The 22,528-nt window shown below is 40.1% G+C and overlaps 1 protein-coding gene across 7 annotated transcripts in view; it reads right to left on the reverse strand.

Moving 5' to 3' along the window:
* Positions 1-4,543: 4,543 nt before the first annotated feature.
* LOC139580471 (KH domain-containing, RNA-binding, signal transduction-associated protein 2-like) overlaps positions 4,544-22,528 on the reverse strand; it is a 126,934-nt gene continuing 108,949 nt past the window's right edge. For 2 of the 7 annotated variants that reach the window (XR_011676046.1, XR_011676042.1), the window contains 6 exons: positions 21,458-21,540; positions 19,972-20,030; positions 17,712-17,795; positions 15,741-15,784; positions 9,498-9,598; positions 4,544-6,976 (listed from right to left, as the gene is read on the reverse strand). Coding sequence is in view for 2 of the 7 variants with exons in the window: in XM_071409205.1 (XP_071265306.1) it covers positions 17,590-17,615; positions 17,712-17,795; positions 19,972-20,030; positions 21,458-21,540 (252 nt within the window). In the remaining 5 variants the exon portion in view is untranslated. Of the gene's footprint in view, positions 6,977-9,497; positions 9,599-15,740; positions 15,785-16,753; positions 17,796-19,971; positions 20,031-21,457; positions 21,541-22,528 lie in introns of those variants that run through there. The other 5 variants (XR_011676045.1, XR_011676044.1, XR_011676043.1 and 2 more) reach the window with 5 other exon arrangements.

Raw genomic sequence — 22,528 nt, forward strand, 5'->3', positions numbered from 1 at the left:
GATTTGCAGGTGTTTTTACACTTGTTTATGTCCAACAATGAAAAAAGTTGCTCAGAAAACTTGGGGGGCCAAATGAAATCACCTTCAGGCAATATTCGGCCCATGGGCCGCAAGTTGGTGAACCCTGTTCTACTGTATGTTATACAGTATGGTTATTGTACTTGAAAGCACAGCTATTGTGCTATACTCAATCTAGTATGCACTGTCTTAAAAATGTATGTACATTCTGTGTGACCTAAATTATAGACCAATGTTTTTTTCTGCAATTGCCCTATGTAGATTTCCATAAGTAATACAAGCCTATGTTTTTAGACTACATGAATGTCTTGAGATCACCTCAGAAGAATCCCATTGAGAAGTTTCCTCATTTGACCTGGCTGTATACTGTAATAGCACAAATAGCCCACATGTCAACACTCAGTATCAATCAGCTCTGTGAAATATAGACCTGGTGAGCTAGAGAAGGGCAAGACCTGTGCAGAAGGTAACCTTCATCTGATGCACAGAGCCAGAGTAGCACAGAACTTATTTTGAGCTGTCAGCTCACCTTGTAACACCCCAACATTATGTCACCCGCGCCTGGATCCCAGCCAGCCATCGAGAAGAGACGAAAAGTCATCAAAACATGTCAAGTACTCCGCATACTCTGCAAACCCACTTCATTACAAATTCTACATTGGGGAAGCGCTTTTTCAACTGGTGATGATCAGCGCTCCCTTCCATTCTGGCTCATCAAGCGTGAGCAACTGTTTAAACAAAGCTGGGTTTGCTCAGGTACCTGTCTCTGCCAGGCAGGGGGAATTCACTGCTGCTGTGTGTTTCAACTGCTGCCCTGCACTGTTTCGCATCATTGAACATTTCTTCTGGATATCTGCCTGCTCTCTGACCCACTTTCTCTCTGCATTTTCAATATTTAGATCAAGAGATATGAAGGCAGGTAAAATGTAGAGTCGGAGTGAATCAGCTTTTATTGAGGGAACATATCAATATCAAATAAAAGTCTAAATTATGAATGTCTTTATGGGAGATGTCCACAGTTGGCGGTTCATGGGGCGAATCTCTCCTTATAAAATGTGTAGCCTAAGTGAAATGTGATTCTGTTACGCAATTAGAATCCAGATCTGTATTATAGTTGTACACGTCGAATAGCATCAGTTTTCCTTATCCACAATTCCGGGTACTATTTCAAGGCTCAGGTGTTAATCTTCATAAAAAATATATAGTCCTTGGCAAGGTTAAATACTGTAATCAGAAGACATTGAAATAAACAGTCCGAATGATTTGTTCTGCTTGCATCAGGAGAGGGAAAACATTGTTATAGTACTATAGTACAGAACATGTCAAAACCCCTACCTGCCAGCTGTACCGTCACTCCCTGTGTTGCTTGTTTTAAAGCTGAGGGTAGAACGGCCATGTGTTTAATGTATTTGATACCATTCCACCCATTCCGTCCAGTCATTACCACCAGCCCGTTCTCTCCAATTAAGTTGGCCCAACCCCTTCAAATGTAAAAAAATATATAAAAAATAAAATAATTTGAGAAGTTGTGGGTGGGGGAAATTGCACATAAATATTCATTTTGGGGGTGGTTAAACGTGGTTGTACGTGATCCCAACACTTTCTCACTAAAGCATATTTATCAGAAGTCCACTGGCACGCTCTGATAATAAATAATGTGTATCACGAGAAAATACAGCTCTGGACAGTTAGTTTAGAGTGGTAAGGCGCCAAATTCCTTTAATCTGTTGCGGTGTGTTGTAAGTTAGAATCCCCCATGGGGCGCAAAGAAACTCTTTGAAATGTGGACTCACATTTATTGCGGTGTTGTGAAGAAAAGTGCAATCATCAGCTTGAAAATGAAATCCAAACGGCATTGCAGTATTTACGAAGTTGTTGTTTTTTCCAATGGTCAAATTAACTCACAGATTGGTTTTGGGTACTGCATAAAACTCTACGACTAATACTAGGCCAACCACTCTTACAGATATGCTTTCACTTTTCAGAATTAGAATTGTGTGAGCAGGGGATGAATATTGTCAATAAAGATAACTGCCTCATGTGGGATTAGAACTCACAACCATGGAACTATTAGCCAACCGCTTTAGCAGCTGACTGCACCACCAATCAGTTATAGTAGATGGGGGAAAACATAACAAAAAAATTCATGACCACCATTGTCATCTATTTCTTAGTTACAATGGATGTAGCTACAAATATATATGTATAATCCTCATAGCCTACATGTTTATTTTCTTCGTAAAAACATGTGCATGAAACGGTAAGCCAAAAATGTGAATTTAGTCATATGCAAAAATGTGCCTTACTGCCTTTTTTATTTTGTGTATCGTCAGTAGTCTAGTGAAGGAAGCATCATGCAAAACATATTGGTACATCCCACTTACCAAGACCATTGCCAAATAAGGCGTGCTGTCACCTGCTTCATAGTAAGCCTTGAGGTGGTTCCACCCAGCACATAGAAGGGAGTGGATTTATATCGAACCCCTCCCTTGAAATTATGTAGAGCAGTGGTCACCAACCGGTCACCAAACATTTCTGTAGAAAATCCAACGATAAAGTCTGTGATAAAGGCTTGCCTTCCTTTTTAAAAATTGTGTTGCGCTATTGGCGGTAGGTGCACTTGATTCAGAAGCCATGTACACCGGGTAGGCAGATTGTTCCCATTTTGAACCTTTTCATTTGTCTGAAAAGACAAATCCACCTACCAGGCAGACTGGGAGACCTGTAGCTAAATGAAGTGTGTCTATTGTGCTGGGCAATTGGATAGCTCAAATCACCATGCCTACAGCTTCCACAACCCCAGCCACAGCAAAGTTAGATAACTTTTAAAACCTTGACCAGAGAGGGATTGTCAAAGAATACAGCGAAGAGCTGCTGTTTTTATGAGGGAGTTTTTATGAGGGAGTACTCAGCACTGTCAACACTGTTTTTATTCATCACTGTCAACACTGTTTTTTTCAATACTGTTAACACTGTTTTTATTTAGCACTGTCAACATTTTTAATTCAACACTGATTCTATTCAACACTATTATAAAACATAAAACACACTTCTCCCTACCTCCACTCACGCTGCAGCTGCAGTGAATGAGTAGCCAAGTGTATCGATAGGCCTGGGTTTTTATTAATATTAGCAGCTCATCGTGTCTATTTTAATATCAAGGAATATTTCACTTTTTCTTGTCATAGGAACAACATCGTCATTCTCATAGGAGGAACGGAAGGAGAGAGCAGGGACCGTGAGAGGCGGACCCTCTGCTGCTCTCTCCCTCCCTTCGCTGAGACTAATGCTGTGTTCAAAACAACTGGGAACTGGGAAATCGAAAAATCTCTGACTTCCAATTTCAGCCCGTTGAAGACAACTGGGAACTCGGGGGGGAAAAAACGAGACCCGACTGGGAAAAATATTTTTTTTACGGTCATCCAATTTGGAATTCCAGAGTTCCCAGCATTACCATTAATCAGATGCAGATCAGTCCAGTAAAATAAAAAGTTAATTATTACAATTTATGCTCAGCTGTGCCTTGCAAGTGCTACAACAACTGATCTTTGTTATCAAAGCTCGAGTTTTGAAATATATGGTCTGAGAGGAACAATATTGGCAGGCCAGGCATGTAGCCAATATGCTGTGATAATGTATTAGGCCTCCTTCACAAACCTAATTTGTATTAGATTAATGTAAAAAAATGTAAGTCATGTTTAAAAACAAAACCTGAGCGTTAGCTCTCGGCTTGCTTTTTGACTGTGACAGTGATCTTGACTCAGAAAAGGTTGGTGACCTCTACATCATGGTTTCATTGGTAGTTGAACCGCTAGGGGCCAAAAGAGCTAGATTTACTACTAACAGACCAAAATATATATACTTTGCAACAAACTGTGAAAATGAAGACCATAAATGATGTGTTTCATTATAACTAAGCCTAAAACATATGTTTTTTCTTTTTTCATGAAAGTACCTCATTTAATCATGGCTTAGCATATGCAGATGTCCAGACAGCATCATTCATTATCCCAAACACCCCCCACCCTGAGAGAGCAGTCTGAGGAATGTGCCATACTGTAGCTGGCCACTGTCGTTTGCTCAATTTTGACTTTCCTGACAGGCCTCTACAGTAATGTGCCTGTGACATCTGGCCTGGGTGCCAGCGGTAGGCCCCGACTTTCCTAATGAATTAACACGCTCATGTTGGCACTACCAAGCACATCATTTATTAGCAGACCTGGCTGGAACACACCCAGGGGGCACTCTATTTGTTTATGACAACAGGCTCCAGATGACAATACCTCTTAGCCTGTCCGGGATTCAAGGTCGCTGTGCTGTGCTGCTGTTTGGTAAAAAGCAGGACAATATATTGCATTTTTTTGTTGTTGCATATAGTTGCCAAGAGTGAGTTGACAATTAAGAGGCCATGTCAATGGTATTTGTCAACGGTATTTGTACAATGAGGATATCAGTTTCAACAACAATACATACTGTATAACAAAAACAATTGCTCTTTGCAAATAAACTTACAGAGGCAAATTCTGTAGGATAAAAAGTGATTTTAATGTAAATACACTAACATTTGCTGAATTATACATGTTGACCTATTGTGTTGATATCTGCGTTGAAATCGAACAATGGCACAGCACACTTTTAACTGCACAGTTTTAGTTTACCTACGAACTTCATTACATACGAACCTCATCACATACGACCCTCATTACATACAATGTCAGCATTTAAGTGAAAGCAAATGTAGAATTTATTTGTCCTGTTTGTCCCTTCGTTCAACACAGTAGAATGGCAGCAGAGGCAATACAATACAGAAACAGCACGTATATTTCACTGCCTGTAGTGAGGGGAAAGAGAACGAAAGAAATATCTCAGGTCGAGCTACAGTTGAGTAAACATCTATTAGTTCTGCATGCCCGTAATACATTTTTGGGGGCTTTTGTGTAGAAAATGAAATTATAGACAGCATGCTTTAGAAACAGAGAAAATAAGTGACATATATAATTAGCACATACAAATAAAGCCTCCTCACTTCTTTTTGGCAGATGACACTCTTGTCCTTGTTGTGCTTCACCATGAGCCTTAAAGTTATCTGTTGAGCATCATGGCTGGTATGCCTCCCTCCAGTCCCTACAGTATTCCCTTTGACCATATCTCTCTACAACCCCTGGCTACTCTCTGTCAATGTGGGTTTGACATCAAGGGTGCAGTGCACCTGTGGGTGAGGGGCAGTGGGGAAGTGTGGGTGAGGGGCAGTGGGGAAGTGTGGCTGTGGGTGAGGGGCAGTGGGGAAGTGTGGCTGTGCTTTCCCCTGGGTACCATAGCATGTCTATAGCAATGATCTGCTCTCTGGGATGGAAAAGGTAGGAGAGGTGATACTGGTGAAACTACAGTATACTTACTACAGTACAACCCTGGTGAACGAGTGAAACCCTGGTGAACTGGAAAAACTCTGGTGAACTGGAAAAACCCCGGTGAACTGGAAAAACCCCGGTGAACTGGGGGGAAAAACCCGGTGAACTTGGGGGGAAAACCCGGTGAACTGGGGGAAAAAACCCGGTGAACTGGGGAAAAAACCCCGGTGAACTGGGGGAAAAACCCCGGTGAACTGGGGGAAAAACCCCGGTGAACTGGAAAAACCCCGGTGAACTGGGGGGAAAAACCCGGTGAACTGGGGGGAAAAACCCGGTGAACTGGGGGAAAAAACCCGGTGAACTGGGGAAAAAACCCCGGTGAACTGGGGGAAAAACCCCGGTGAACTGGGGGAAAAACCCCGGTGAACTGGGAAAACCTCTTATGTTGCTTCAAGGGAAGAGTGTAAGTTCTGCTCAACTTTTCAGCAATAACAAAAGCTGATGTCTTGTATCAAAGTCAAATCCAATCAAAACTACAGTATAAGCATGCAATTCAATGGAAATTAAGGTTGTATGGAAACACAACAAACTAGTATGACATGGCTAACTTAATCACAATGATAAAATACATGCATGATAAACTGTAGGCATTCACCTGGCCAAGTTGACTTGTTGACATGGACAGGGAACATGCTACACATCCACAGAACCATTTGCACATCTGAAAAACAGGCAAGAGACACAGCTTGACAATCTTCTTGATGGTGTTATTCTAGTCTTTGGGTAAGTTAGAAAACATGGCTTTGTGGCTATTCTTTGCAATTTGAATTTGAAACTGCAATCAATTTGAAACTGCAACTACTGAGTGCTGTACGTTTGTGGATGTTCCTGAATAAATAAGACAGTTGTGGTGATGAGCAAAGGCTCACTGACTGCTGTCTGGTCTAGACACCCGTTATCTTCTCCCCCTCGCCTCCCCATGCCAGTCAGCCAGTCTGTGAGGACAGATGCTGGGAGACGAGAAGCAAGTACAGGGAGTGAATATTTAGTAAATAACCGACATGAAACAAAACAAGGAGCGTCTGGACAGGGGAAACAAAAACGACATTAGTGCTGACACGGGGATGAAACTGAGGAATAGACAGATATAGGGGAGGCAATCAATAAGTGATGGAGTCCAGGTGAGTCCAATGAAGCGCTGATGTGTGTAACGATGATGACAGGTGTGGGTAATGATGGGCCGCCTGGCGCCATCGAGCGCCAGAGAGGGGGAGCGGGTGCAGGCGTGACAGTACTCTAGGGGCGCCACCCGGCATCCCACCTGGGCGAGCCTGCCGGGCCAGCCGAGGCATGGGAGCCCAACCAGCCGGCTGAGGCGTGGGAGCTCGACGAGACGGCTGAGGAATGACGTGGGATGGGAGCCTGCCGAGCCAACCGAGGCAAGAAAACCTCTCGAGCCAGCTAAGGCATGGAAGCCTGACGAGCCAGCTGAGGCACCCCCGGTTCCTTGGCACTCGACGTCACAAACAGGCACCCCCGGGAGTGGCACTCGACGTCACCAACAAAAATCTCCCTGATGTTGTGGTGTCAGCATTCTGTGAGGACAGATGCTGGGAGACGAGAAGCAAATACAGGGAGTGAATATTCAATAATTAACCAACATGAAACACAACAAGGGGGACAGGGGGAACAAAAACTACATTAATGCTGACACGGGGATGAAACTGAGGAATAGACAGATATAGGGGAGGCAATCAATAAGTGATGGAGTCCAGGTGAGTCCAATGAAGCGCTGATGTGTGTAACAGAGGTGACAGGTGTGTGTAATGATGGCCCTCGAGCGCCAGAAAAGGGGAGCGGGAGCAGGCATGACACAGTCAGTCACTGGCAGTGGTTGGCATGAGACACTTCCTTGCGTGCTGAGCCTATGCAGACACCATCCTTGCCATGCAATCGACCCAGATGCCAAGCTCATTTGTGAACTGGCAGGACTGGGGAGCTGTACACCTCAATAGGTTCAACAACAGTAATTCCGTTTTCTTTCTCTATCATGGAAATGATCAGGGAAAACAAACAGTGATGGAAAATGAAACCATTTCATGCATGGCCTGGGTAATGCGCTCAGCTGAAAACTCAACTGGTGTTGCTTATTAACTTGTGTGAGTGAATCCTTCCCTGGTAATACCCCCTACATCTGCTCCAAATAATCTCTCTCTGCATGCCAAAATGGTGGAGAACATTCATATGCGCATTTGAGTACAATAAGGGTGAACTGCAGTGTTACTATGGTATATACTGTACAGCATTTTAACATAATCATGCAGAATATAACATGGGTTTACTTATTTTACTGTCAATGGTTAGTCTTGGACTGAAAGACTTGCAAGTGTCTTTGATTCCTTCCCAAATCCCCAGGTTGACTCTGCCAAGCCAAGTGCATTATGTCATGTTTGTGTTTGTGTGGGGAAAATAAGCCAGTGCCAATGCGCTACAAACAGATGGTGTCATTGTATATCACTGTCAAATGTTTTGATTCTGTCAGCTTGGATTAATAGAATTCCTCCTCAATCATAAAGTACACTCCTCCTTTGCTCTCCTGTGCTGTTAACTCCTTTCCACTACCAATGGGGGATAATGATCCATTTGAACATTACACACACTCAGAAAAGTCAATAATTATTAGATTCATTTGAGGGACGTTAAAGGAATTAACATGCCATATCTGACCTGGTGACTCATTGCATTGCACCACGGTACAATTATTCAACATTGGTCAATTTATAGGCGCATTCAATAATTTTCTACATAAAATCAATTGTGATCTGAGAAGCCTTGAAGCACCTCGGCCTCTGACAATTGCATACATCACATTTAACCGAACAATGACTAATGCTATTGTCTTTGGGAATCCAGCTCTGGTAATGACTCATTGGTAATCTGTATGTGAGACGACTCTGAACAATGGCACACACTTTAAGAAATGTACACCAACATTCATAGCAGGCTGGGGGATTTGAGCCCTTGGCTTGTGTCAAGCTGGCAACACGCTTGTTATGAAAATGGATCTGAGAGTGGCTTTTGGCAAAGGCTACACGAATGGCACTGGCAGACGTCTTTCAGCCCAGCAACACAAATCACTCCTTAGTCATAACGGCAAATAAACAGCCCCCATGCAAATCTGGTCTGGGGCACTCCTAACAGGCTGCACCTGCTGAGAGCCAAGTGGCTCAGGCTCAGGGAGAAGATGGCTTTCAAAGTCAAGGGCAAAGAGGAGGCCAGCTGTTCACAAAGACAATTTCAAGCTTTGCTGTCACAGAACATAACATTAGGCAAGCATGTCTTGTTGCCTGTGGACCAGACTTGGTATTCATGATTTACCCATTTTATACCCCAAAATTGACAAGACAAATTGATCAAGACAAATTGATCAAGATAAAATTGCAGACAGAGGGTATGATGAAAGAATTAAACTAAATGTTTGTTTGATTACAATCTACAAATGCCCCCCCCCCCCAACCCCACACACATACAAACACAATTCATCATGAAAAAAAAATATTATTTAAGGCGTTATTCAAAAGCCTTTAAAAATGGCCCAATTGTCCTTCAGCAGTTGTCCTTCAGCAAATCGTTTGATGTTACAAGAGTGTGAAAAGATAGGAAGTAAATCCCTCTCTACAGGCTAGATGTAACGGTTTCAAAAGCTTTTCAAAATCAACAAAGAACTCACAACAGATGAATCAGTAGCCTTTTACTGAAACCTGAATATGCATTTGATTGTATGTAGGTTATGTTTTCCACTCTTATATGTACCTATTCAACCCCTAATTGCTGGGAGACACAACTGCTGTGACATACACAGCCTTTTATTTGTGTTATAAAGATATTTTGTAGCCAACATACTTTTCGGGTTTTGGATTGCAGCACAAATATAAGTTATGGTTCAGAGCAGAAAGCTAGAAGCACTGGCTTTCTCTCCGAATGGCTGATAGGGTTCATTAACAAAAGGCTGTGCCCATTCTTTGGCAACCCAACCCCTATAGTTTGTCGAAAGGTTTCTTTGTAACAGGTATTGAGGACAAAATGTATTAATTTTACAGCAGGCGTGCAGGAAAGCTTCCAGATACTTACCATGCTCATTTGCACAAGGCTAATTTCTGGTTGTGCCCAGCACTTCAGATAGGCGGAGGCACTCTGCGGTCCCCAGGGAAGAGTTTACTGTGTGTTCCATACTGAGAGTTTTGAGAACAGGAAAGGAAACAGATGTGTAAATGGTATGGAAATATTAAAGGAAATAGAGAGAGGAAGAAGGGACATACCTAAGGAAATGTGGGAGACAAAGTGCTCAAGGCTATTGTAAATGCAGCGATCTGAGATCTACTACTTCAAGTGCTACTTCAGAATAGTGTTCATGTATCCCCTTGTGGTGAATGAGCAAATGAGCAATGGTGAATTCCCTCATGGTGAATGAGAAAATGTGCGATGGTGAATTCCCTTATGGTGAATGAGCAAATGTGCAATGGTGAATTCCCTTATGGTGAATGAGCAAATGTGCAATGGTGAATTCCCTTATGGTGAATGAACAAATGTGCAATGGTGAATTCCCTTATGGTGAATGAGCAAATGTGCAATGGTGAATGAGCAAATGTGCAATGGTGAATTCCCTTATGGTGAATGAGCAAATGTGCAATGGTGAATGAGCAAATGTGCAATGGTGAATTCCCTTATGGTGCATGAGCAAATGAGCATTTCCCCGAATCCCTTGAACTAACATTAATTGACTTATGAATGTAGTCAACCAAAGGCATAATTTATGGATGACAGTGGCAGCCTCCTCTTCCTTGGGAGCTGCTGCAGCTCCTCATCAGCTGATTGGGCTGTTTTTATCCTGCCGTGTTAAAACACTCATGAATTCAATTACAGGATCAGTAAGACACTTCTCTGGAACCGTGCTGTTCAACTAGAATCCTTTTAACACTCGATGAGGTGTGATATTTTCTATAAACAACGGTTTGATCTCTTGCATTTTTTTTTTTACTGGAACCTGAGATTAATCACAACTGTCTTTTATGAATTTGGCATCATACTGAAAATAATAAAGGATCTTAACTTATAGCCCAGATACATTAAGACATTTATAGCACAGTTTAGTGTTTCTTTATGGACTGTTTAAATTAAGAGAGCGTGTTTTCTGAGCCATGTTTTCACACAACTGTGTTATCTTGGCCAAAAAAAAGGCAATTATCCTCAAGGTTTTAGTAATCCAGTTCTGTGTGTAGCTACTTCATTGACTAACATGGCACTCGACAGAGAAGACAAATTAGATGCTCAGGAAATGGTTTTCGAAGTGTGGCTGTGACAAGGCTTTACTAGAAGCGTGACTGCAAGATGAAAATGTTTCCACCTGTGTGACCCTGATTAGAGCAGACTGTCAGTTTTATTTAGCAGACCCAAAGCCCTGTGTATAGTACTGTATGTCAAACCTATCTGGTCAAAAATATATGTCCTATCCCTCTCTTGGCTCAATCCACTCCCAGCTTACAGGGAGCGTAGACGTTGTATTCAGCCCAACTCAGGGTTAAATGTCGTCATTACTAGAGTCTGTTGTCTATTAAATATTTTGTTAAAATGGACTGACATTTCAATGAACATCCATTTGTGATAATAAATAGCAAGACTAGAGACCAAGGGTTAACTAAGCAAAATGGTAAAATGCATTTTATTGCATTTCATTTATTCCATAATAATGAGAACTGATGTACAAGGATTTAAGGTAATCTAATCACTTTATAGGTAATGCTCTATAAAGACACAAGTGCGCTACGTTGCCTTGCCCTCTACATCAAGCACATGCCCGAAGCTACTGCAACATACTTTAACAAAGTCTACGCAAGAGTAAATTATTCATGATCCTTCGCACCTGCAGTAATACGCATTTAAACCAGATAGATGGTAATAATCAGCTCTGCAGATGAGGTTTGGTATTAAATGAATGGCAAGTACAGTACTTTTGCAATCAATACATAGAGAATAGTTTGCAGGAGGTTTATCTAATATCTAATTCAGAAATTAATGAAAAATCTATTTAGTGGCTAGTCTTTATCAAGATCAGTCTGCCCACTACGCCACCGCTGCTTCAGAAAGACATAAATGACAGGAAGCATCTGAGCTGGCCAGTGGCCACTATCACTGCATCTCGTTATATCTACAGGTAATGGCCAAAATAACGGAAACACTAACACCTCAGTAAATGAGGATACAAAGGGATAGATTCTGTCAGATCTGCACTAGCCGACACCCGCATAACGGTTGTTTTGGTGGTATCGGAGGTGGAACTGCATAAAAGCAGTCAAATCCACAAGCGGCACCCAGTATTATACCTAAAGCAGACATTGCCATTGGCTGCACAGAGTCTAATTAAAATAAATCTAATACAGCCTTTTTTACAAGTTTGAACACTGAGCTGTAGGCTAGCCTAATCTACACCTCAATTAGGCTGATAGAAATCCTCATTATTTCGTTGAATGATTTTACATTTGAGTGTCATTATTTCTATATAGCCTACACTTTCTCATTCTGAATTTCTAACGCGAGTGGGATGGGTGTGGCTTCGTGACAATGACCACACGAGCAGCAGCTCACCGATTTGACATTTCTAACGCAGTTACACCTCCGACACTGCCAAAACACCAGCTATGTGGGTGTCGGCTATAGCGGGTTAATGCCTGAGCTGATTGGATCTAGGCCAAAGTATATGGAAAGCAGGTGCTTCCACAAAGGTATGGTTCATGAGTTAATAAAGCAATTAACATCCCATCATGTTTAGGGTCATGAATAAAACTACTGGGCAGGCCATTATTTTGGCTATCATGGCTATGCCCCAATAGGATGACGATGCCCCCATCCACAGGGCACGAGTGGTCACTGAATGGTTTGATGAGCATGAAAACGATGTAAACTATATTCCATGGCCGTCTCAGTCACCAGATCTCAACCCAATTGAACACTTATGGGAGATTCTGGAGCAACACCTGAGACAGGGTTTTCCACCACCATCAACAAAACACCAAATGATGGAATTTCTCATGGAAGAATGGTGTTGAGTCCCTTCAATAGAGTTCCAGACACTTGTAGAACCTATGCCAATGTGCATTGAAGCTGTTCTGGCGCATGGTGGCTCAACACCTTATTAAGACACTTTATGTAAAGGTGTTTCCTTTCTTTTGTCAGTTACCTGTACATTGTAAAAAAGATCCCAGCTCAGCCCTTAAGGCATTTAAGATTAACACATTTATACGTCATGTTCCTTGTATGACCTCAGGTAAGACATATAATGGGATCCTACTCCAGAAAGGTATGGGAAGTGTTATGGGTGTATTATGTGAGTCACCAGATGTTAATAAATCCACTGGCATGCTCTAAACTGCAGGGGATTTAAGCCAAGCCAGCTGTCCCTCAATACCGTGAAACCCCCCGAAAAAAAGTAGAGGTTAACAGCATGGAATTAATTCGGATGGAATGTCAATCTCAATAATTACCTTGCGTTCACATAGATAAACACCATTCTGTTTTTTTATCTCTTTGTTTAAGGGAGATTTGATGATAGTGATGCCAATCATGAGGAAATGAATGGTGAACAGAGAGCAGTTTAGCTGCATATTAATGCAATGGTTTTAGGGCAGAGAATAACTCTATCCCAGCTCTTTAAGGGTAGAGATGCCTACATCTCTATTGTTTATGTTTGTGGTCTAATCTAGATTGAGGGTAGCCTCGTATTTACCAGACTAATTACCGATGGGACCCTGTTTTAAAATAGGCAACCAGTTAGGCTACCATAAAAAAAGTTACCTAAAAAAATCTTCCACAATTACTATGCTTAGTTCAGTGTTCTCAAACTAAGGGATTTTCAAACCTTTCTTGACCAGGGAACCCCGCCCAGACAAACCGGAGACCCAGGGATCCCCAATCATTATGTTAGGAAAAAACAATATTATCATAAGGTGAATGATAATGGCAAGTAGAAGTAAACAACATTTTAAAATGAAGATATTTGGTAGACAGTTAGTTGGAAGAGGAAGTATGAACGAAATAGTTTATTACAGTAGCTCAAAATGTATCTTGGCGGTGTAGAGAACATTTTGCAGTTTTGAAGCTAATTTCCAGCAATTCTACAGTTTGACATGGAACAGAGAACATTTTGCAGTTTTAAAGCTAATTTCCTGCAATTCTATGCTCGTGAAACTAAATAACTTCCTTCATACTGGAGGACGCAGAGACATAAACATGGTATCCACGATGGCATTCTGATGCAGCTAGGGATATTCATGAAATAATACTTTTTCACATAAAAATATCCCAACAAATATTTTTGCTAAAAATATAAACATTTGTGGACCCCCTGCAGTACCTCTAGGGGTCTGCGGACCCCAGTTTGAAAACCCCTGGTCTAACTAGATATTACTATTTTACTTTACCATTAGATTTGCCTTGCTAAAATAGCGAAGAAGGATGCATCCTTTTTTATTGAACTGTTAATTACCCAGACGTTCTCAGCATTGCAGTAGAAGGGCACAGTTCCATTAGAGCAGAGATACTCCCCAAAGACTGGCATTCGTGTGCAATTAATCTGTACATTCTATCCAACAAGACTGCATCCTTCAGCACAGACTTTACCTTCGAGCATGTATCTGCTGCTATGCATTTCTGTTTAGTATATGATTCATTGTATTGTGTTACTCAAACATGCAGTTCTTCTACTTGCTTGATTTTTAAACCAAGTCTATCATTTAAAAGAAAGGAAAAACATTTTCTCCATTTGAGGGTTTTTGTCAAGGGAATGCTATGGTACTTAGCAATAGAAACTGCAAATGTCCAACAGCAAGCTATTCCTGTGTTTGCTAAGCATCATTACAGCAACCTATCTTGTTTTATTCAAATTGTAAAATGTTGTAGCTAAAAATGAACATTGTCATTGAGGTGTCATTACTATGGTAATGTTTATGGTAGGTGTAATTTTTATTTTGTTATGTTAATGTAACTTTTCATATTCTGAATGTGTGTCTATTAGTTTATGTTAATGTACAATGTCATGTTTTGAATGTGTGTATTTTGCTATATTTCCAAAGGTACACAATGCAGTGAGCAAATGCATTAAGATGAAAATCCCTGCAAAGCATTGTGCACAGAACAACAAACAGGGTCACAATCTGCTTCCCCATCACATAATAGACAGATGGACCAGTCCCCTTCCAAGGAACAACAAGCTAGCGTTAGTATTCAGCGCTGTTTACTTTGCACTATTGGAAATGTACATATTAATTGCTTTCTCCTTTTGTTGTGTTGAAGTAGCACTGCCCAGAACTCAATATCATGGTAAAATTAATCCTTTTAAGAAATCGGAGCAGCAACACAGAAGTTGCAGGTCTCTCAGGCTTGCTCTCTGTCTAACTAACATGCTTATTCTAGAGACAACTATTCCCTTCCCTTGGGCGAAGTGGGGACTGAAATAGGATGCTTGCCAAACAACTTCAAAGCTCTTTATCATGGCAAATTGCCTACTCATGCAACTACTGGACGCCAGAATACAATGTACTTTATATATCTTCCCTTATAACGATAGTTTAGAAAATGAATTAACGGCTGTATTCATCAATCTAGCAAGAAGGCAATATTTGAATAATGTAGTAGTGTTTCCCCTCCCTAGAAAGCTACGACCTTTGGCTTTCACCTGGAATTGTTTATTTATGTCTGAGAAAAAAAACTTTTCAATGTAGATGCTCTAGTACACAATACAAGTAAAACAAACCATATAGAAATATTATGATATCATAGTGAATTCATGACATGTGAATGAATCAGCCTTGTCATACTTTGAAACTATATATAGACATATTATAGTTTTAGGAACATCTAACCAAAATATTTCACCTTTATTACTTTACTCAAAATATCATGACATGAGTGAATGTCCAAATGTGGGAAATTTGTGAACATCTAAACATTTTGGCCATTTAAATCCTCTCGACAATGGGAGATGTGCTGTGAAATGGATGCTTTATCTTGGCTCTACTGTGCTTTGTGTCTAAATCAGGCTTCCATACATAATTACTTCTTCAAATTATTATTTAATTTTATTCTTTATCGTACAGCTATAAAAGTGATATATTTCCATTTGCCTTCTCGAGAGGAAATCTGGGGATGTCTGTGTCTTAAACGAGTCGATCTGGTGAGCTGTTTTTCTAAGGACCATGTATTCTGAGTTACAAAACAGTGGGAAATTAATAAAATAAGTAATGTAAGCATCTAATCAGTAATTACCAGTAAATCTAGTGCACAAAAAAATGGGGCACTTTAGTCTTAAGAGGTTCAACTTACCTCTCACACTCCCCTTATTGAACAGTTCACACAATATGTTACACCTGTAGGGGGAAAACAATGTGATTAAGATTGGACAAATCATTTCATACATTATCAAACATGATGAAATACAAATGTGTCAGACTATGGAAAATACCAATTATTTGAACTACTTCCTGTTTGCATGCGATGCAACGTTGTGGACTGTACACAGAATGTAAAGCCTACAGTATGTTACTGTCAAAAAAGTAAACCAATTCAGGGTAGGACAAAAGCCATAGGAATATGACAATTTGATTTCAGAAGAACTATTGCATTGTTTTGTTTTCTGGTTATATGGCTCAAGTTTAGCTGTTAAGACATTAATATTAGTTTTAGTGTCTTTATTGGATTGTTGTGCTATTTTCTTCATTTTGATCAGTCATTTTTGAAGTCTCTAGTTAACATGAATTAGTGGTTTTAGAGTGTCTATGCTCTTATTTGGGGGTTAGGAGAGACAGGTTTACTTTTTTAAGTGTAAGTAACTTTTATATTCATTTATAATTGGCAAACGCAACATTATAGTTATTATTAGGGTTACCTGCTTAAGGTTAAGTCATCCTTTGAGTCCCACGATCTACTCGCTTAATAAGCCTTCAGAATTCAGATCTCTAAACGGCCTTCAGCAGAGGTGATATTTAAAAGCACTGGAAATTACAGTACAAATGCAGCTTTCTAAGGTTGAATAAGAAAAATGGAAAAGAGAGAGATAGCAGAGACACTGATGGATTGCTGATAAAAGACACGGCAATCTGAGTCCATCCCATTCATTCACTCAGTGATGGCATACGAGTGTGAATATCTACAATATTCACATACTGTATGTCGAGTACTGTATATGAGCCAAGTTGAAAAGGTTGAAGGCATTTAGACAATATTATGGTAGTATAGGGGGACTTTCTTACCTCTTTTATCGCCATATCATTCTCAGAGACATGCTAGTGCAAACAAGTCAATCAGAATTTGTGTTTAATAAGGTCAAACTTAGAAAATAGGTTAAAAATCCATTTATTAGTCTAAACATTATACATTTAATATGACTAACCAAGATTCAAGGAACAATTTATATCTTACTTTGAAATTATTTAACAAAAGATTCTTTATCGTGTTAATGCATGTTATCTATACTGTTGCACAGAAATTACGAAAGACAAGTCTGGGAAAGTCTCGAAATGTCATTTTTTGTGGACTTTCTGTATTAAAAAAAACAACATTTTAGCAATGACCTGAAACCAAGCAGGCATTTAGTGCTAGAAACAAGTACTTCAAATGTTTCTGTTTTTACCCAAAAGTTTCAGCTTTATTAACAAATTATGGAAAAACAAATTTACCAATTTATGGCCACCTATTTAGAGAAGCTTACACATGGTGCTTTATGGTCTTTTTAATATACGTTTTTATTTACAAATACAAGTTAAACACAGAACAGAGCACTTGTAGTAAGCTACAAACATAGCTGATTGCTTTCAACCCCAACACAAAAAGTTTAAATTAGTTTTACAAGATCAAATTCTAACATCATAACAAATATTTTAAAAATTATTTATAAACTTGGTTAACTTCACTCAATAGTAGCATCCTATTGTCACCCTGATGAAATCAAAGTTCACTAAGGGGTATCATGAAGCATCAAGTTCTGTGACAACTTCATGCTTTTCTTTTCTGAGGGACAAACAATTATGGACAACCAAGAACAACATTACAATGTAGCTTATTGAAACACAAGTGTCTCTTTTGTTTTCTCTGCTCGTTGTTCTAAAAAAAGAGCCCATGTTATCAAGAAAATCATAGAGACACTGTGTGAAAGGTTAAGGGTCATCTACTGTAGCTATGTGCTTCCTTTGTGGACAAATCCTGAGGGAGGAGAATGTAAAAAAACAAACAAAAAAAAACAATCGTAAGGTTGTCTTATGTCGGAGGTCACAGATGTGTAGCACCTTCAATATCTACCATAGGGATGTTCTCTGTAGCCCCCTCGTGAGAGCCTTGCTGTTGGGGCTTTGAGTGTCGGACGGGTTGTAGTCCACTCCTCTTCTGCAAGAGGTAGAGTTCAGACAACATTATATAGTAAGATAAGAACCCAAACCAAGGTAAAAGTAAGGAACTACTATAAAAGAAATTGGTACACTAAAGACAAACTACAGTAGGTCAAAACAAACTAAGGGTTCAATCCAACCGGTCTGAGCAATGTTTTGTTTACTACTGGCTGTATCTGCTACGTGTTTAATTGTGACCGATATTTTTGTTTACTAAAGTGTATCTGTAGGTAAGTAATAAAGCAGCTTTGACATTTTCCCTGTAGAAACTGGCCTTGGTCAATGACCAACTCAATGATTCCCTCCAAAGACTTGCTTCGCTTCGTGCTCACTGTTCTTTCCACTTGAATGGTTGAGTATGCAGTGTCATACTCCTTTAATGATCAATTAGCATCTTCATAACAGCTGTGGTGTCATCATGCATCATGTGCTGGGGATCAAGGCTCCATGAAGCTTGCAGAACATAAAATACAGAGCAGTGTGCCCCTAGACACTCCTGTATGCCCTCATCCACATTTCATACCAAGTAATAAGACCAAGTCATCATTTTTCTACGGGCAATACTGCGTCACATGAGACTATTACACGTTTAAGGCAATACCATGCAACATGTTGTCACATGGGATCGGGCTACAGCTGCTGGGGGAGCTGGAAATGGGTTACGCTAATACAGGCTACTCAAACCATAGAAAATCCTTGTCATATCTCGGGCGTTAATCGTTCTAAACAAGGGCATGCATGTCCATGGGAGCATTCTCAGGTCCTTGTTTTCTGCTGCCATTACCACTGGGGCTACTGCTCTCAGCACAGTAAATTAATGACATGAGCGTTCTGTCCTCTGTCGGCTGAAAACTGAGCTCTGGCTCATTCAGGATGTAGCTCCTTTTTTAGAATGATATAAAAAGCACAGTCCTTCGCTGTGCAGAGTGCTGGTTACATGGCACAAAGTATTGATGGAGCAGAAAATCAAATCATTGCCCTTTTGGTTTTTGTTGCGTCCACACTTCAGCACCCTGGTGCACAATTCATGGTGATGATAATGAAGGACCATTCTGTAGCAGACCCACTGTGGAAACCAGTTTCAGTGGAGAGCAGAGGGCTCAGAGAACCAGCTTCAGTGGAGAGCAGAGGGCTTAGAGCCAAGAGAAGCAGCATCCCTGGTCCGGTATCCAATCTAATCCACATTGAGGGCACATGTTAAAAAAGCAGAACGCTGGTCGGAACGTCCACCTCCATCTTTTCAATAGGCATCAGTCAGGCCTCTGGGCAATCACTGACACACGTTGTGGTGTGCTTCATCTCCAATCAAACCCTGGCCTGTAGCTAGCTAGCTAGCCAAAAGGTACAATGGGCAATACATACAAAAGCTGGTCCTTGGACCTGAATGACCAGGCCTAGGCCAAAACTATGGGGCATCTTTCTTTAACTCTCATCTGTGAAACATTATCTCCTCTATGGATAGTGATGGAGGAGCTGCCAGTACTCTCTAGTGAGGGCTCAGAGCCATGACTGTGTTTCATCAAAGCCTGGCAGGTAGTCCAATTTAAAGCCCACATGCAGTCTTTTTAATTGTATTTTGAAATCTTCACTGTACTTGTAATAAATCACTGTGTGTGTTTATTTCATGAAAATAACATATTTTTATCATTTATTTTCCTTCTTTTATCATTGAAAATGCTCAGTTGTGTGTGTGCGTTGATACACATTTAAATATACAGTATGTACATACACAGCCCTGATTGGCGGATAGGACCGTCTAGATTCTAGAGCCTACTCGCTTACCCCTTAAAAGTAGGATGATACATATACAGATGAGGATGACCAGTCATTGGTCAGAATAATCAGATCAGATTGTGATGTCATGCTGTGGGCAAAAATCTCTGAACACACTAAAATTCTAGCCATTTTTTTTACACTAAAAGAGCATTATCATAATTTCAGAGTGTTATTTCGACGTGAAAATCAAGTTTGACTGCACTGCCTCTTTAAGGAAAGGAGAAGCTATAGAGGTTTTATAATGGCGGTGGATTGAGGCTATGATAGCCTTGGTTTTAAAGAGCTCATCAATATTCAAGCTTTGGGAATAACACAGGGATATTGAGTCGGTTTGTGTCAATCATTTCAGGGCATTAGAACAGTATGAATAAAATAAGTAAAATGCGTTATGCTTTTACCGTAATTGTTGTAGGCTTCGTCATTGGTTCCATGGCCATATTCGTAATATTCAGAAATGCTAAAATAGATAAAAAGATCATTCAAAAACAATGTTGAGATAAAGAGGAGGATAATAACTTCCATTAGTCAAGCTCTTTACGAAGGGCAATGGGCCTGTCACTAATGCAGTAGAGTTTATATTTTGTTGAGAACGTCTCAGAGAGGATGAGTCGTCATTATAACACCACAACCAACTACACCACCCTCTTATGGCAGCCTCACAGTAAACCGTGCAGCGATGCCACCTCAAGATACTGTATTCTAAAATCGTTTTGGATTAACTGCCATCCTGATTGGCTGTCTATTAAAAATGGTACGGTTATTTAGAAGAGGGAAACATGGGGCGCTGATACTATAAGGCTGATCAAAAATACTGGTTATGTTAGTCCAATATTTACAGATGGAATCGAAAGTTCAAAAAGAAAAGAAAAGATATCCTCTGATTAAACAGACTGTACATAGTGTTCATTCTTTAATCCCCATGAATGAGTTGCGCTGTAGATTTAACTTGAAGCGATGTGTGAAGTACAGTATATGGATATATAAAAAAAATATAAAGGAAACACAGAGGTATAACACTATGAATATGCAATAAGTTAAAAAGGGCTAAAAAGGGCTTATCTGAAACTGTCAAACTTCACCAAAAACCTTCTGAATAAGACAAAGTGCCCTCGGGGAGAGGTTGTTTCACAGTAATATTGCAAATACTCCAGCTAAGAACAAAAATCAATATGTTGGGGAAGTGGATAGACAAAGACTGAGAAATTGACAATGTTCTAAATGAATGAGAATGGTCTGTGTACCCAGTATGTGCATGTGTATTCAACTGAGTTTCATACTTAATCAAAATAAATTTGACCTTGCAATAAGAGGAATGCTTAAAGGAAAAAATCAGCCGTTTTTATATCAATATCAAATCATTTCTGTGTAACAATTAATACCTTACTGTAAAAAAATTAATATTTTCAAGCAAGAATTTTGCAAGGACTGCCTAGGAGTGGTCTGAGATGGGAGGGGAAAACTGAAAACTAGCTGTTATTGGCAGAGGTTTGGAACTCTTTGTTATTGGTCTATTAACTAATTTACCTCATGGATTTGTGTGTATTGTTTTGTATTGTTAGGTATTACTGCACTGTTGGTGCTAGAAAAACACAAGCACACACCTACGATAACATCTGCAAAATATATGTACACGACCAATACATTTTGATTTGATGTCACCATAGAAAGCCAAAACACCCACCCATACAAACCTGCTGATTAGAAGGTCCTGTGTAGATTGCATTTTCAAACAGCAACTATCAGGAAATAACACTGATCCCTTTTCTTCACACTTTTACAGAGTTAGTTTCATCAGTTGTTATACAATATAATACAAGAGAAACAGAATGTTGACTGCACTGGGCCTTTAAGTAAGCAAAGCATGCCTTCTGTTCACTAACTCACCTCTTTGACTGATTGCTGTAGTTCTCCTCATAGGCATCATAACTCTGGTCATCATATTCACCGTCATATCCATCATCATAGCCCTGCGGGTCAAAGAAAAAGTAAAGCATGTTACCTAAGAAAACTCTGACTATGTACAAGCAGCTTTTTTCAAACCTATCAGGAGTCTAATTGTTTAGGGTTGGGACATTTAAAAAAAAATCAATGCTTAATTACATTGGCAAAAGATCTCTGTTACACATAGAGCCGCTGAATGGGAGGGGTGACAACATTAAATCATGTCTAACACAGACTATTGATTAAGGTTTGCAGGGAAGCTGTCTTGCTAGCAGGGTGTACCAGACAATGTTCTCCTCTGACCGTGATCCAACACAAATACAACCTTTACTATTGATCAGTGACTATTGTAATGATCAACACAGAAAATAAAGGAACTTCTCTATAGACCTGCCGCTCAATGAAGTACACAGTAATACCGAAGTAAAAATAACAATACATAAATAAATATATACAGTGGGGAGAACAAGTATTTGATACACCGCCGATTTTGCAGGTTTTCCTACTTACAAAGCATGTAGAGGTCTGTCATTTTTATCATAGGTACACTTCAACTGTGAGAGACAGAATCTAAAACAAAAATCCAGAAAATCACATTGTATAATTTTTAAGTATTTAATTTGCATTTTATTGCATGACATAAGTATTTGATACATCAGAAAAGCAGAACTTAATATTTGGTACAGAAACCTTTGTTTGCAATTACAGAGTTCATACGTTTCCTGTAGTTCTTGACCAGGTTTGCACACACTGCAGCAGGGATTTTGGCCCACTCCTCCATACAGACCTTCTCCAGATCCTTCAGGTTTCGGGGCTGTCGCTGGGCAATACGGACTTTCAGCTCCCTCCAAAGATTTTCTATTGGGTTCAGGTCTGGAGACTGTCTAGGCCACTCCAGGACCTTGAAATGCTTCTTACGGAGCCACTCCTTAGTTGCCCTGGCTGTGTGTTTCGGGTCGTTGTCATGCTGGAAGACCCAGCCACGACCCATCTTCAATGCTCTTACTGAGGGAA

Source organism: Salvelinus alpinus, chromosome 7 (genome assembly GCF_045679555.1).
Source record: "Salvelinus alpinus chromosome 7, SLU_Salpinus.1, whole genome shotgun sequence".
Lineage (NCBI taxonomy): Eukaryota > Metazoa > Chordata > Actinopteri > Salmoniformes > Salmonidae > Salvelinus > Salvelinus alpinus.